General features: G+C 43.3%; 1 protein-coding gene across 3 annotated transcripts in view; it reads left to right on the forward strand.

The window, feature by feature from the left end:
* The first annotated feature begins 7,501 nt into the window (after window positions 1-7,501).
* Window positions 7,502-17,680, forward strand: part of LOC139748491 (zinc finger protein 516-like) — a 34,036-nt gene continuing 23,857 nt past the window's right edge. The window contains exon 1 of one of the 3 annotated variants that reach the window (XM_071661567.1): window positions 7,502-7,618. Coding sequence is in view for 1 of the 3 variants with exons in the window: in XM_071661565.1 (XP_071517666.1) it covers window positions 12,749-12,768 (20 nt within the window). In the remaining 2 variants the exon portion in view is untranslated. Of the gene's footprint in view, window positions 7,619-12,738; window positions 12,829-17,680 lie in introns of those variants that run through there. The other 2 variants (XM_071661566.1, XM_071661565.1) reach the window with 2 other exon arrangements.

Below are 17,680 nucleotides of genomic sequence, written 5' to 3' on the forward strand. Positions count from 1 at the left end.
TCCCTCATGCAGTGTTGTGGCAGCGAGGAGGTAATGGAACAGCAAAGCAGGATTTTGTTACTGTACATGAAAACCGATGTGTTGTGTTCAATGGTTTGCTATATCTTATCGCGCTTACTGTTACTTTCACTTTCAGAACGAAAAAGGCTTCCAAGCTCTTACATCAATGGACAGGACAATTTCTGTTGTGTAAATGGAGTTTTTACGCCTAAATCACAAACAAGACAAATATCACACCAAGTGAAAATCTTCTACTAATTGTATTTTGGTGTGAAGATGGGAGACCAAGATGGGTACCGCAGGTTGTTAGGTTACATTATCTGTGAATAACCATGAATATAATGCGTTCATGGATAACTGCATTATTTTTCTTTGGTCGTTACATAAATCTATATATTAGAAAATGGTAACGTTTCCAGTCCACTTATACACTGCGTAAAATAATGACGTCCTACATGACTTTGAAAGCCAGATCTGAATGCAGCAAGTCTGGATCGATCAGAATTTTTTTAGAAAAACAGCGTAAATACCCAAATGACCAGACAACCAGCTACAGAAAGACTAGTGGAGGAAATCAACACCGAAACACTAAAATCAAGTAAAAATATAATCAACTCCTTCATGGATAAGCGGAAAAAAATAAACGTTTCCCAGAATACATGAAGGATCTCACCTGGACGTGGGCGAAATTCTAGCATGATGAATCAACAGAAATGTTCGAGTATAACGGACGACCCTCACACGAAAATATTATACACAAAACATACCTGAAAAATGAGAGAAAAATATATCAGAATTAAGAAAAATATACAATTTCTTTAGTTGTATTGTAAAGGGTCAAGAAAAACCTGTGAAACTTTATAAGGAAACTAAGTTATAATAATGGCGTTAATGTTAACCTACTTGCTGAAATAGGCATCTTCAAAATTATGAAACTAGATAATCCCATACACATATAACCCTTAAATACCTTTTGGATGTGGTGGTACAAAGACACGGGTAACATTCCATTATACGACCGAACGTTAACAAATCTTACTTAAAAATCATATCATATTCGTCCAACTCCGAGTGGCACGTATGAACGATCATTATAGTAATATTCCTCACACCATATAAACTCAGAACTTATCTAAATATTTACCACAGTGTACATGACATTTACGTAGATAGTTCTAGCCCAACGTGTCCACACATCACTGACCTGCTACATCCTGCGACGAACACGAGTCCTGGTACTGGCAGATGTAATACCAGCACAAACATTACTCTCACTTAGGCTGTTGTCAGTACATATTCTCTGCACACTTCCACACGATCAGGTGTTTCCCACAGCATCCCAGTTTGAATAAACTTCTCGACAAACACAGAGATCAACACACACCGCGACCCGCTCGTCCAGCTGACGTTTACCCTACTTCTATCTGGAGTACCGGCAGCGGTGGTGGCATTATGGGAGACTTCAGCTGCACCAATCATCGGCCACAATGCTTTGTTTACATTTGCTGGGCGACAACGACTGCTCTTAACTACCTCTTATCGTCAAGGTACAATTACACGGTAGTAGGTCAAACTTTTCTTTTTATTCATAAATGAGATAAACTAAAGAGTACAATTAACAAACGACAGTTCTCCAGGACTCAGGTAAATAAGACAATCTTCCATCAGTACAATATTGATGACGCCTGAACTAGCCCGCCCACCGACTGGTGCTTCGATACGGAGGATGAACCAATAGCAAGACCTTACAATAATGTATCTCTTATTTGTACACTTCATTATTGGCGAATCCATATGTATGATTACAGCATCACATGCAGTTGTGAAATTAAGAGAAACTGAACTTTGTTGTTTTTACGAGGTTATATATTCCTTGTAGTAGTAAATTCTGACGTTAGCCAATTTTTTTTTTTTTTTTTTTTTTTGCCAATGTCCAGACAGTGTCGGGTTCGCACCGTCAACATTCCAACAACGACGAGTCATTAACCCAGGTGCAATCATTGCTTCGGGTTCACTGCTGGACCCAGCTAATAATTTTGCTTAAGGTTTATCCAAGATCCCATTATGAACCTTACTTCAGGTTCACTAATGAACCTTGCTGCGAACCTTACTTCAGGTTCACCCAAGATCCCACCATGAACCTTCAGATTCACTAAAGAACCTTGCTTCGAACTTTGTTTTAGGTTCACCCTAGATCGTGCCATGGACCTCGTTTCAGATGCACTGAATAATAACAAAGAATTTCTAAGTAAAGTCAAGACTCATGAGCCCTGTATCTGATCCTCATAGTTCCTCATATTCCTCTCGATGCAAAGATAACCATATACACCGTCCCTGTCCTTAAGAAAGGACCAGACACCTGGACCATGACAGATCACAAGCAGCAGAGACGATACCCCTCAAGGTGATGCTCAGACAACAAGGAGCGACATAACTACGAACACAGTAATGACACAAATAATCACGTTACCAAGGTTACTGGGAGGAATGGAAAGCTGGTGTGGTGTGGGCACTACTTTCGTGTAATAGTCACATCATCAAGGAAGATACAAGAGAAATATAAGTCAGTTGATATACAACGAAGAGACGTAGCTAGGACGTCATTTGGTAAACATATTGTCTTGGACAATTGCGTAGTCTAGCTCTGCAAGGGACGGAGGTCTAGTTATTATAGCTACCTGCGTCGTCGAAATACTTATCACGATAATAAGGTGGCTCTGTATAGACAGAGCGGTGACACCACCTGAACTACAGGCTCAAATCCCCCTATGGTCAGCATGCGTGTTTATGATTTCATTTCCCTGGCGACGGTTGCCACATTTTCTTAAAGTGAGGGAAGTTCTTGAAGGCAAGTGGTTGACCCTTAAGCTCGGTTCAACTTATGCTTGCCAAGCGGTAAGATATGATTTAGAGGCAGACGTATAGTTTTATCTAAATCTATAAGAGACTCAAACACAGATATACATAATCTTTCTGTATTGCTGTGTGTCGCGCGTGCTATCTAGAAACGTAGAGACTAGTATAAGATGTTCCAATGATAGGAAGAGCTTATCTAGGAACTAATTTAGGGTTACGTTTCATGTACTACAGGCTCTCCTATCAGACAGGGAAATAAGATACTCCAAATTACATACGAGAAACGTAAAAAACGCTGACACTGAAAACCACAGAAGATATTGTACTATTGCGTGTCATCTCTCTACCGAAACTGTGGTAATAGTCGGGACACAATATTCAGGAGTTACGATGCGCTTAATGGTTTCACACACCACATCTCCATCCTCAGTGTCACGTTACCAATCGCCTTCGAATACGGTAGGTTTCGACCCCTTAACACACATTTGCCCAGGATTATGCCCTGATATAACTGTTTCGGTAGATAACAATCAGCAAAAACATCTTGAAAGAAACAAAAAACAAGTTATGATCTGAACACATGACCGACGTCGAGGTGGACTAGCAACGGAAACATTTATCCTAATTAAATATTAACATCTGTCCACAGATATTGTTCTTTCCTTCTCTAAATAAAGCCTATATCCTTATCTTTGAATATGACAATAAATCAAGGGCTGATGACAACAAGAAGGGCAAATACAACCTGATTCTGCAGAGAAGCCAGCGCGAACGTTTACCCAACTAACAAGCAACGAGCAGAGAGAGCGAATGTGCGTTTGAACACCATAGCTCCAGCTCCCAAAATTACTGTTTTAGCAAAACAAGCACTTTTTTGTACAGAAAAGTAACAATTATAATTTAAGCAAAACTTTAATAGTGATTTATATAATTAAATAAAGTCAGTGACAAAAAAAAGAATAGAAAATTTATAACATTCTTTAAGTCTGTAAGAGAAAACTTGTCCCTCTTTCCAAAACTCTTGCATTCACCTCCCTAACAACCCCATCCATAAACAAATTAAACAACCATGGAGACATCACACACCCCTGCCGCAAACCTACATTCACTGAGAACCAATCACTTTCCTCTCTTCCTACACGTACACATGCCTTACATCCTCGATAAAAACTTTTCACTGCTTCTAACAACTTGCCTCCCACACCATATATTCTTAATACCTTCCACAGAGCATCTCTATCAACTCTCATATACCTTCTCCAGATCCATAAATGCTATATAAAAATCCATTTGCTTTTCCAAGTATTTCTCACATACATTCTTCAAAGCAAACACCTGATCCACACATCCTCTACCACTTCTGAAACCACACTGCTCTTCCCCAGTCTGATGCTCTGTACATGCCTTCGCCCTCTCAATTAATACCCTCCCATATAATTTCCCAGGAATATTCAGCAAACTTATACCTCTGTAATTTGAGCACTCACTTTTATCCCCTTTGCCTTTGTACAATGGCATTATGGAAGCATTCCGCCAATCCTCAGGCACCTCACCACTCAGGCACCTCACCATGAGTCATACATACATTAAATAACCTTACCAACCAGTCAACAATACAGTCACCCCCTTTTTTAATAAATTTCACTGCAATACCATCCAAAATCCGCCGCCTTGCCGGCTTTCATCTTCCGCAAAGCTTTTATACCTCTTCTATGTTTACCAAATCATTCTCCCTAACCCTCTTACTTGGCACACCACCTCGACCTAACCTAACCTAACCTAGCCTAACCTAACCTAACCAAACCTAACCCAACCTAACCTAACCTAACCCTCTTACTTGGCACACCACCTCGACCTAACCTAACCTAACCTAACCTAACCTAACCAAACCTAACCCATCCTAACCTAACCTAACAACAAGCGAGAGCGGCGGCAACGGCGGCGGCCAACCCTCCTCCCTCACCGCGCGCATACCACACACACCGAGCCATCCAGGCAGACAGTCACCTTCTCACTCTCGCTTTCGATGACGTGCGGCCGACCCACCTCCCTCCCTTCCTCACCCACGGTGGTGGTGGTGAATATCAGTGGCCCATTATCGATCGACTCACATTGCGTCCGCGGAGTTTGACATCACTCACTAGATTGGCGGTTGTTGTTTTAGTAAGTAGTGCGCGAGCGAGGGAGCGGGAGGGTGACTTCGGAGGAGGAGGAGGAAGGCTGACCCCCCTACCTCCCGCATTCCATACTACACACAAACACACACCCAGCCAGCCTCCTCCTCCTCCTCCTCCTCACTCTCACTTTCGATGCCGGCGTAGGAGGTCCAGTTACAGTGGCGAAATACACAACTCTTAATCTATATGTCGACTATGTTGGGGCTTTTGCCATCAATAGGCGTGACAAATCCCCTTACCTTTCTCCGAGTTAAACCTAAGCGAGAGAGCGGCGGCAGCGGCGGCCGACCCTCCTCCCTCCCTGCGCGCGCATACCACACACACCGAGCCAGCCAACCAGCCAGCCACCTCCTCCTCACTCTTGCTTTCGATGACGCACGGCCGACCCACCTCCCTCCCTTCCTCACACACGGTGGTGGTGGTGAACATCAGTGGACCATTATCGATCGACCCACATTGCGTCCGCGGAGTTTGACATCACTCACTAGATTGCCAGTTGTTTTAGTAACCGTACGCGAGCGAGGGAGCGGGAGGGTGACTTCGGAGGAGGAGGAGGAAGGCTGACCCCCCTACCTCCCGCGCGCTCTCGCATTCCATACTACACACAAACACACACCCAGCCAGCCTCCTCCTCCTCACTCTCACTTTCGATGGCGGCGTAGGAGGTCCAGTTATGGTGGCGAAATACACAACTCTTAATCCATATGTCTACTATGTAGGGGCTTTTGCCATCGATTGGCGTGACAAATCCCCTAACCTTTATCCGGTTTAAACCTTAGTGGATCGCAGTGAGGAGACTGCTCTGCCACTCACGGCACCCAGGCTGATACGCAAGTCGTATGCAAACGGTTCGATACAGCACATCAGGTTTTGGTTGATCCGTATTTGGGATGGGATAAAGTAGCAACTGTAGCTCTCAACTCTACCCAATTTCCTCCCTTTGCTGCTGCTGGGGCATTGGTGTAGAACACTAAGACCGACGACTCGCACGCGCACGGTCAAGCGACATGATGCAGGTACTTGCCGAGGCGCCAAGTTAGAAGCTTAGGTTCCCCCTTACCGTCTCATCATCATCATCATCATAACAGTTGGCTGGAGCGGGTGCCACCAGAACATCCCGCCCCTTTTTAAAACAAGGAGAAAATCCCATCTTGTGGAATTCTCAGGAAATGTGCTGCATTGAAGGCGACGGGGGAAGGCAGGCAGCACTCACAATAGGAAAAAGCCATAAACGGTGAGGCGTCGTCTCCCCCGTGCCGCAGCGGGGGCCATGACGGTTCCATATGGATAAGAATGTCTTCGAAAAGACAGACCAAGGATATCATTAGACTGGGTCTAATGGAATTGAAGAAGGATACTACTAATGCAGCTGCCGCTGATGTTGCTGCGGCGGCGGCATTGGGGTCGAACACTAATACTACGATTCGCACGCGCATGGCCGAGCGACATGATGCATGTACTTGTCGAGGCGCCGAGGTAGAAACTTAGGTCTCCCCGTACCGTCGTCTAACAAACCAACAACAAAAAGGAGAACCAAGGCGCCTACGACCAAGGAACTCCACAGGTATTCGTACAAGTATGACAAGACTCTTATGGTTTTTATGCCTTACCTAACCTAGCCTAATTCATATGTCGATGGCATATAAATAAAACGTAAGTAAATGTACAAGTCGATATATATAGAGTAACGTATCCCAACTTCTTAAACCCCATAAAATACATAACATGTGTTTGTTACCCCTAAAGGTTTACCATTTTCTACAATGACTAATTTCTACCATTTTCTATGTTTATCATTTTAAGGCAAACGTCCACAGTCGATCTTTGTTGTATTTTGTATATACGTGAGTTTAAGTTTATTTTGGCAAGATCCATGTACACTGTAGATTTACATATATTTTACTGAAAATAGGACATAAATATATAGCCGTGTGTATGTGTAAAGATTAGCTTTGTAATTGTAGAGCTAAACAAAAGAAATTCTAACACCAGTAATGCTTTTGATATTTGCATTCACTGTTATTGAGTATAATGATTAACCCAGATATATGACTGCAAATCTAAAAATGATATTTTCCCACTGCCAAATGAAGGACACATGCACATAAGATGATACAATGCACTATATGATACTTGCGCTGGAAATCACATGAATTCTCTTATAGCCTACTCATCTATGGAATTTTGCAAATCATAAGTGAGTATTTAAGCGATCTCTCTTGTCTATAGAAAAAGATGAGTCAAACCTACGAGTTCCGCTATGAGCCATGATTTGAACGTCGCTCGTTTTGTTAAAAGGTGTAGACGACGCCTAAAGCAATACCTTTGCTAGTCCTGTCATCTATGAATATGCTATTTAACTAAAGTGATTCTAATGACTATTCTCCTATTGCTGCTATATGTCACTATCGTCGTCACGCAAAGAGTTTGATGAGTTATGCTTCTTAGCCTTAATCTTATTAATAAACAGTGTGATGGACCGAGTGGCTTGATAAACACTCTTGTGTCAGCTTTCAAATTCTGTTTTCAGGCCCATCGGAAGTCTGAGAGGCTTACCTACTTGTGTATAAGGATTTAAGGATAAGGTAAGTACCATTGAACATCTTTCGTGCTGGGAATTTAATTATTTGGTCTCGCGAGAGCGACAGCTCAGGGACCAGCAATACCCAGCTGGGTGTGATTGGTATACCCTACTACAAGGAGAAAGATAACGCTGATTGGTTTAGTCTGTTTTGAGGCTGTGGTTATCAAATATATGGGCGTGAATGACATTAATAATATCAAAATTGCTCCGTGGAAAGTGAAATATCTCATGGTGAATTATCAGGGAGCATGAGGGTAAAGGAAATTGTGGACGAAGTTCTAAAGATTTTGAGCATTCACAATTGTATTGAAGAACAAGATTCGATATGGATTAGTTTTGACGTATCATAATTAAGATAAAACAGTTGTATATAATTACATTATACTTTCACCACTTTATAACAAAACATATAATTACAAAGTGAAGAATTATATTCTTCTCTGCCATGACTGTGGTCTCATAGAGCTGCCAAATGTCACTTTTTCTTCATTACCAGAGGAAATTTTTCAAAACTAGTGGTATCCAGATTCTAGCTCGATACCAGTAGTTAAGTCGTTAATGGTCGTTAGTGTTGTTCAGAGCACCGGTGACGTCACCAGGGAGACTCACCACAGCAAACCATTCTAATGATTTACTCTTCAAACTAAGATCCGCAAAAACGCTCGCTTAGGAGCTCTCCTAGTAAAGCAGAACCGCCTAACGTTCTCTTCCCGTTATCTATCGTCTTCCAGGGCTCTCACACCATACTCACGTTCTCCTCCCATTATCTATCGTCTTCCAGGGCTCTCACACCATACTCACGTTCTCCTCCCATTATCCATCGTGTTCCAGGGCTCTCACACCATACTCACGTTCTCCTCCCATTATCTACCGTCTTCCAGGGTTCTCACACCATACTCACGTTCTCCTCCCATTATCCATCGTGTTCCAGGGCTCTCACACCATACTCACGTTCTCCTCCCATTATCTATCGTCTTCTAGGGCTCTCACACCATACTCACGTTCTCCTCCCATTATCCATCGTCTTCCAGGGCTCTCACACCATACTCACGTTCTCCTCCCATTATCTACCGTCTTCCAGGGCTCTCACACCATACTCACGTTCTCCTCCCATTATCCATCGTGTTCCAGGGCTCTCACACCATACTCACGTTCTCCTCCCATTATCTATCGTCTTCTAGGGCTCTCACACCATACTCACGTTCTCCTCCCATTATCCATCGTGTTCCAGGGATCTCACACCATACGTTCTCCTCCCATTATCTATCGTCTTCCCGGGCTCTCACACCATACTCAACGTTCTCCACCCATTATCCATCGTATTCCAGGGCTCTCGCACCACACTCACGTTCTCTTCCCCATATCCAGCCCGTATTCCAGGGCTCTCGCACCACACAGTTCCTCTTCCCATTATCTATCGTATTCCAAGGCAATCAACACCCACACTCACGTTCTCCCCACATTGTCATGTTCCAAGACAATCACACCACACTCACGTTCTATCCACATTGTCATGTTCCAGGATTCGCACACCAAACACTCACGTATCTCTTCCACAATTGACATTTCCAGGATTCTCACACCCATCACGTTCTCTCCACATTGTCATGTTCCAGGACACTCACAACCACACTCACGTTCGATCCACATTGTCATGTTCCAGACACTCAACCACAACATCACGTTTCTCCCCACATTGTCATGTTCCAAGACATCCACACACAACTCACGTTCTCCCCACATTGTCCAATGTTTCCAGGACACTCACACCACACTCACGTTCTAACCACATTGTCATGTTCCAGGACTCTCATACCACACTCACGTTCTCCTCCCATTATCATCGTTTCCAGGGCTTCACACCATACTCACGTTCTCCCCCATTATCTACGTTTCCAGGGCTCTCACACCAACTCACGTTCTCCTCCCATTATCAGTGTTCCAGGCTCTCACACCAACTCACGTTCTCACTTGCGCCACACTCGCGTTTTCTCCACATTGTCATGTTCCAAGGCAATCACACCACACTCTCACGTTCTCTCCACATTGTCATGTTCCAAGACAATCACACCACACTCACGTTCTCCCCACATTGTCATGTTCCAAGACAATCACACCACATCACGTTCTCCCCACATTGTCATGTTCCGAGACAATCACACCACACTCACGTTCTCTCCACATTGTCATGTTCCAAGACAATCACACCACACTCACGTTCTCCCTACATTGTCATGTTCCAAGACAATCACACCACACTCACGTTCTCCCCACATTGTCATGTTCCAAGACAATCACACCACACTCACGTTCTCTCCACATTGTCATGTTCCAGGATTCTCACACCACACTCACGTTCTCTCCACATTGTCATGTTCCAGGATTCTCACACCACACTCACGTTCTCTCCACATTGTCATGTTCCAGGACACTCACACCACACTCACGTTCTCTCCACATTGTCCTGTTCCAGGACACTCACACCACACTCACGTTCTCTCCACATTGTCCTGTTCCAGGAAACTCACACCACACTCACGTTCTCCCCACATTGTCATGTTCCAGGACACTCACACCACACTCACGTTCTCCCCACATTGTCATGTTCCAGGACACTCACACCACACTCACGTTCTCTCCCATTATCATGTTCCAGGACACTCACACCACACTCACGTTCTCTCCACATTGTCATGTTCCAGGACACTCACACCACACTCACGTTCTCCCCACATTGTCATGTTCCAGGACACTCACACCACACTCACGTTCTCTCCATTATCATGTTCCAGGACACTCACACCACACTCACGTTCTCTCCATTGTCATGTTCCAGGACACTCACACCCACACTCACGTTCTCCCCACATTGTCATGTTCCAAGACAATCACACCACACTCACGTTCTCTCCACATTGTCATGTTCCAGGATTCTCACACCACACTCACGTTCTCTCCACATTGTCATGTTCCAGGTTCTCACACCACTCACGTTCTCTCCACGTTGTCATGTTCCAAGACAATCACACCACACTCACGTTCTCCCCACATTGTCATGTTCCAGGACACTCACACCACACTCACGTTCTCTCCATTATCATGTTCCAGGACACTCACACCACACTCACGTTCTCTCCACATTGTCATGTTCCAGGACACTCACACCACACTCACGTTCTCCCCACATTGTCATGTTCCAGGACACTCACACCACACTCACGTTCTCTCCACATTGTCCTGTTCCAGGACACTCACACCACACTCACGTTCTCTCCACATTGTCCTGTTCCAGGAAACTCACACCACACTCACGTTCTCCCCACATTGTCATGTTCCAGGACACTCACACCACACTCACGTTCTCCCCACATTGTCATGTTCCAGGACACTCACACCACACTCACGTTCTCTCCATTATCATGTTCCAGGACACTCACACCACACTCACGTTCTCTCCACATTGTCATGTTCCAGGACACTCACACCACACTCACGTTCTCCCCACATTGTCATGTTCCAGGACACTCACACCACACTCACGTTCTCTCCATTATCATGTTCCAGGACACTCACACCACACTCACGTTCTCTCCATTATCATGTTCCAGGACACTCACACCACACTCACGTTCTCCCCACATTGTCATGTTCCAAGACAATCACACCACACTCACGTTCTCTCCACATTGTCATGTTCCAGGATTCTCACACCACACTCACGTTCTCTCCACATTGTCATGTTCCAGGGTTCTCACACCACTCACGTTCTCTCCACGTTGTCATGTTCCAAGACAATCACACCACACTCACGTTCTCCCCACATTGTCATGTTCCAGGACACTCACACCACACTCACGTTCTCTCCACATTGTCATGTTCCAGGACACTCACACCACACTCACGTTCTCTCCACATTATCATGTTCCAGGACACTCACACCACACTCACGTTCTCCCCACATTGTCATGTTCCAGGACACTCACACCACACTCACGTTCTCTCCATTATCATGTTCCAGGACACTCACACCACACTCACGTTCTCTCCACATTGTCATGTTCCAGGACACTCACACCACACTCACGTTCTCCCCACATTGTCATGTTCCAGGACACTCACACCACACTCACGTTCTCTCCACATTGTCCTGTTCCAGGACACTCACACCACACTCACGTTCTCCCCACATTGTCATGTTCCAGGACACTCACACCACACTCACGTTCTCTCCACATTGTCATGTTCCAGGACACTCACACCACACTCACGTTCTCCCCACATTGTCATGTTCCAGGACACTCACACCACACTCACGTTCTCTCTACACTGTCATATATATATTTTCTTGTTTTATTATAATTAGTATCAGTATCATGAGTGACAAGCCATGCATCACAAGTTTCCACACCCTTCCTTCACCTTAGGCAGCCACACGTACTGCCTGCACCTTGCAGCCCTTCCTGCACGCGTGTATGTATGTCATACCACAGCATCAGCAGAGATGGGCGAGGAGGAAGAAGAACTTTGCTGTGATGATGCAGAGGACTTGACGACAACAACATCACGTCCAACACCATCACCACAACCTCCTTCACCTCGTCCAGTCCTGTGCCTGAACCCAGGCCCGACTGGCTCAACCCTCAGAGCCAATCCTTGTCCCGAAGTTACGGATCTAACTTGCCCACTTCCCTTACCTACATTAATCTATCGTCCAGAGGCTTCTTACCTTGGATGCGGATATGGGTACGTGCTGGCCCGAGACTAGGCGCAGCCGACTTTATTGCGAGGTAAAGTCTGCTGCTCTACCTCAGTTACCTACCCTCGCGTTTTCAAGGACCGGCAGTGGAACTCGGGACGCCGCAAGAACCGCGGCGCTCTATATATTCCTAGGGAAAGGATCGGCCTCTTATAATTGGCGGAAGATCGGGATTTCCCCTTGAGTTTTCCAAAGTGATCATAACGATAAATATTTGTAATATTGTATGAAGAGGAAGGTTCAATGTATTTTTCCTCTTGGCATAATATCGATGAAAGATAAATGAATAATAAAATGGTTGTAAGGTTATAAATCACTGTAGTTTACACTACAGTTCCCTCAAGGTAAGCGTCGGCAGTTTGTTTACAAGGAACAATGGCGTCGACGCCTTCTAGGTTGTGAATTTAGTTCACTAGTTGTCTTGATTTTATTCGATATTCAGTGATCTTGGAATAGTAAGTGCGGTGTCTACACTTGATGTGTTTGATTACCTGTACTTCTATTACAAATCTGAATCGGAAAACTCTATATTAAGTTTTGAAAATAGAAAGGCAAAAGTGGGAGTGGATGGGTCAGGGCAGGCCTGGTTCTGGGTCCATCCTGAGTCACTGTAAATGAGAGTCATCTCTACCTTGGCCGTAGACTGTAGCAACATGTAGAATAGTTATGTAGTACATGAAAGTAGAATAATGGAATGGATCTTTTAGTGACATGTATGATCTCATGTAGGAGTTATGTACACTTTATTACATGGTGACATGTAAGTATGATTTCATGTAGGAGTCATGTACACTTTATTACATGGTGACATGTAAGTATGATTTCATGTAGGAGTCATGTACACTTTAGTCCATGGTGACATGTAAGTATGATCTCATGTATGAGTCTTGTACACTTTAGTCCATGGTGACATGTAAGTATGATCTCATGTATGAGTGTTTTTCCATGATGACATCACCTGGACATGTATCACAGACGTGTTTTCACATGTATGAGTACTGTAGATGATTTCCTTAAGTGTATTCACATGTATGAGTGCTGTAGATGATTTCCTTAAGTGTGTTCACATGTATGAGTGCTGTAGATGATTTCCTTAAGTGTGTTCACATGTATGAGTGCTGTAGATGATTTCCTTAAGTGTGTTCACATGTATGAGTGCTGTAGATGATTCCCTTAAGTGTGTTCACATGTATGAGTGCTGTAGATGATTCCCTTAAGTGTGTTCACATGTATGAGTACTGTAGATGATTTCCTTAAGTGTGTTCACATGTATGAGTGCTGTAGATGATTTCCTTAAGTGTGTTCACATGTATGAGTGCTGTAGATGATTCCCTTAAGTGTGTTCTCATGTATGAGTGCTCTAGATGATTTCCTTAAGTGTGTTCACATGTATGAGTGCTCTAGATGATTTCCTTAAGTGTGTTCACATGTATGAGTGCTGTAGATGATTCCCTTAAGTGTGTTCTCATGTATGAGTGCTCTAGATGATTTCCTTAAGTGTGTTCTCATGTATGAGTAATGTAGATGATTCCCTTAGTTACACCAGGTCATGAAGGATGATTGTATTACTAATTTACAGGTAATTTATATACTGTGTTATCAGACGTGCAGTTTGTAGGTTTATGATTATTATTCTATTCTTAATGAATCATTTTTGCCACCAGAAAAGAGTGATTTAAGAGTGGGATTTTCCATTCCTGTTTTACATTTCTAAAAGAAAATCGTTAGTGGTAAGGATGTGAAAGAGGGAATATGTGGAATTAGATGATGAATAAGTGATGTAGAATATTTATAGATGCAAGATATGGAAGATATCTTGCTACTTTTAGTATTATGTATGACAGGTGGGTTTTGTTAGTGATACATTTCCATTGTTCATGGAAACAGGTAATCCACTTTAAAGCTCCATTTATCATTTGGTTCTGGAGGTAAACAGGGAGTTCAGATCTCTATAAAGATATCAGAATCTGATTCTGTGTGGGACAAATCCAGCAATTCAATCCTTTTTTTTAGCTGTACAAGCAAGTTTTCTAGTTGCATTACAGCTTCAGTTGATTTGTATATCTATAAATTTGAAGTAAAGCTCTGTAGAATTGAACTAGCTCCAGTCGGAGGATTTCTACAGCTGTCTGTGGGACTTATTTCTGAATGACTCGCCTGGCACATTCACAGAATACTTTGGGATGCCACAAGCATCCCTCCTTTGTTGATCAGCATGCTTTTACCCCCTCAGTTTCCTTCAGATTCAAAGCCATGTCCTCCTCATGAGAATTTGAAATAGTTGCATTAGGATGTGCTAGACCTCAAATCCCACACTCTAGATAAACTCTATGGAGTGTAAGGAGTTTTGTGGTACTACTTACATCAAAATCTATCAGCTAGAACATGTGCATCCATTAATTACCATTGATGATGTATCAGAAAGAGGATGCAGCTGCCCTAGTGAATAGATTTGGACCAAAGTAGTACCTTGGGATATAATGTCTACAAAAGAAAAAATGCATGTTATGGGTTTATAAACTCTTTTTTGCTCTCATGGAATCATTCATGCCACAGTAAAGTATGATTTAAGACCGTAAGATTTTAAACTTTCATATAATTTGTCTTTTGATATTAAATAAAATGTTTGTGGTAGGGTTATGAGGAAGAGGGAAGGTGTGGGGTTTGCTAATAAAGTACTGTGAAATACTAGTAGATTTGAAAACATGAAAATTACTTGCATACTTACCTCTACAAAAGATGTGTGGGTTCTATTAAAGGTTATTTTCCATTGTTATTATAAATACAACCTCCACTTGTTGATGTCATGCATGCATCATTTGGTTTGAAAGGTAGTGTGCTTAGACATCTGTAGAGATAGAATCTACCTTTTTTTTTGGAACAGAACTTATGTGCTAATTTGATACTTGTATATTTATAGTCATGTAAACTCTTTTGGTATGTGTAGAAAACTCAGATTCAGTCAGATCCAGACATAATGATGCATGTTGGCATTAGTGGAATGCATCAGTAATGGAGGAATTATAGACCCCACAGGCATGTTTTGTGCAAACTAAATATAGCTCCATCCAATTCAAACAAGAACCAGGTGGAGGTTTTAACCCAGTAGTCCTCAGGGCATTTGTGACACACTTAACATCAAAAGCATCCCTCCTACTCTAGTAAATTGACATTAATGAAATTGATATCAGTTGGTTCCCTTCACTGAACTGTTGATACTGAGTGTTTGTACCCCACAAATTTTGTCTAATTCATATCCATGAGGAAGAACGAAAAATTCATCTAAAATCCTAGTCCCTTATACATTGTCTAAGGTGAATGCAAGAGTTTTGGAGAGAGGGGCAAGTATGCAGTCTGTTGACGATGAGAGAGCTTGGGAAGTGAGTCATTTGTTATTTGCTGATGATACAGCACCTGGTGGCTGATTCGGGTGGGAAACTGCAGAAGTTGGTGACTGAGTTTGGTAAAGTATGTGAAATAAGAAAGCTGGGAAAAAAGTTAGTGTGAATGGGAGTAGGGTTATTAGGTTCAGTAGGGTTGAGGGACAAGTGAATTGAGAGGTAAATTTGAATGGAGAAAGACTGGAAGAAGTGAATTGTTTTATATGTCTGGGAGTGGATTTAACATCGGATGGAACCATAGAAGCGGAAGTGAGTCATAGGGTTGGGGGGGGAAGGTTCTGGGAGCATTGAAGAGTGTGTGGAAGGTGAGAACTCTATCTCGGAGAGCAAAAATGGGTATGTTTGAAGGAATAGTGGTTCCAACGATGTTATATGGTTGTGAGGCATGGGCTATAGATGGAGTTGTGCAGAGGAGGGTGGATGTGTTGGAAATGAGATGTTTGAAGACAAAAATGAGGTCACAGTCCAATTAGATAGAGATGAATTTAGATCATGCAATAAATGACAATAAACTCTTGATCCCAGATTACAGGCGAGCAAATTTTGAAAACAGTAGGCATGAAATCCACAATACCAATTGGACAAAACTTTTTGATGTCCACACCATAAAGGAAATGTGGAATAATTCTAAGAACACACTACTTGAGATAGAAAATAAACATTTTTTTTTATTTTGCTTTGTCGCTGTCTCCCGCGTTTGCGAGGTAGTGCAAGGAAATAGACGAAAGAAATGGCCCAACCCACCCCCATACACGTATATACATACATGTCCACACACGCAAATATACATACCTATACATCTCAATGTACACATATATATACACACACAGACACATACATATATACCCATGCACACAATTCACACTGTCTGCCTTTATTCATTTCCATCGCCACCTCGTCACACATGGAATACCATCCCCCTCCCCCCTCATGTGTGCAAGGTAGCGCTAGGAAAAGACAACAAAGGCCCCATTCGTTCACACTCAGTCTCTAGCTGTCATGCAATAATGCCCGAAACCACAGCTCCCTTTCCACATCCAGGCCCCACACAACTTTCCATGGTTTACCCCAGATGCTTCACATGCCCTGATTCAATCCACTGACAGCACTTCAACCCTGGTATACCACATCGATCCAATTCACTCTATTCCTTGCCCACCTTTCACCCTCCTTCATGTTCAGGCCCCGATCACTCAAAATCTTTTTCACTCCATCTTTCCACCTCCAATTTGGTCTCCCACTTCTCCTCGTTCCCTCCACCTCCGACACATATATCCTCTTGGTCAATCTTTCCTCACTTATTCTCTCCATGTGCCCAAACCATTTCAAAACACCCTCTTCTGCTCTCTCAACCACGCTCTTTTTATTTCCACACATCTCTCTTACCCTTACATTACTTACTCGATCAAACCACCTCCCACCACACATTGTCCTCAAACATCTCATTTCCAGCACATCCACCCTCCTGTGCACAACTCTATCCATAGCCCACGCCTCGCAACCATACAACATTGCTGGAACCACTATCCCTTCAAACATACCCATTTTTGCTTTCCGAGATAATGTTCTCGACTTCCAAACATTCTTCAAGTCTCCCAGGATTTTCGCCCCCTCCCCCACCCTATGATTCACTTCCGCTTCCATGGTTCCATCCGCTGCCAGATCCACTCCCAGCTATCTAAAACACTTTACTTCCTCCAGTTTTTCTCCATTCAAACTTACCTCCCAATTGACTTGACCCTCAACCCTACTGTACCTAATAACCTTGCTCTTATTTACATTTACTCTTAACTTTCTTCTTTCACACACTTTACCAAACTCAGTCACCAGCTTCTGCAGTTTCTCACGTGAATCAGCCACCAGCGCTGTATCATCAGCGAACAACGACTGACTCACTTCCCAAGCT

This window comes from Panulirus ornatus, unplaced genomic scaffold (genome assembly GCF_036320965.1).
Source record: "Panulirus ornatus isolate Po-2019 unplaced genomic scaffold, ASM3632096v1 CTG_496_pilon, whole genome shotgun sequence".
In the NCBI taxonomy this organism is placed as follows: Eukaryota; Metazoa; Arthropoda; class Malacostraca; order Decapoda; family Palinuridae; genus Panulirus; species Panulirus ornatus.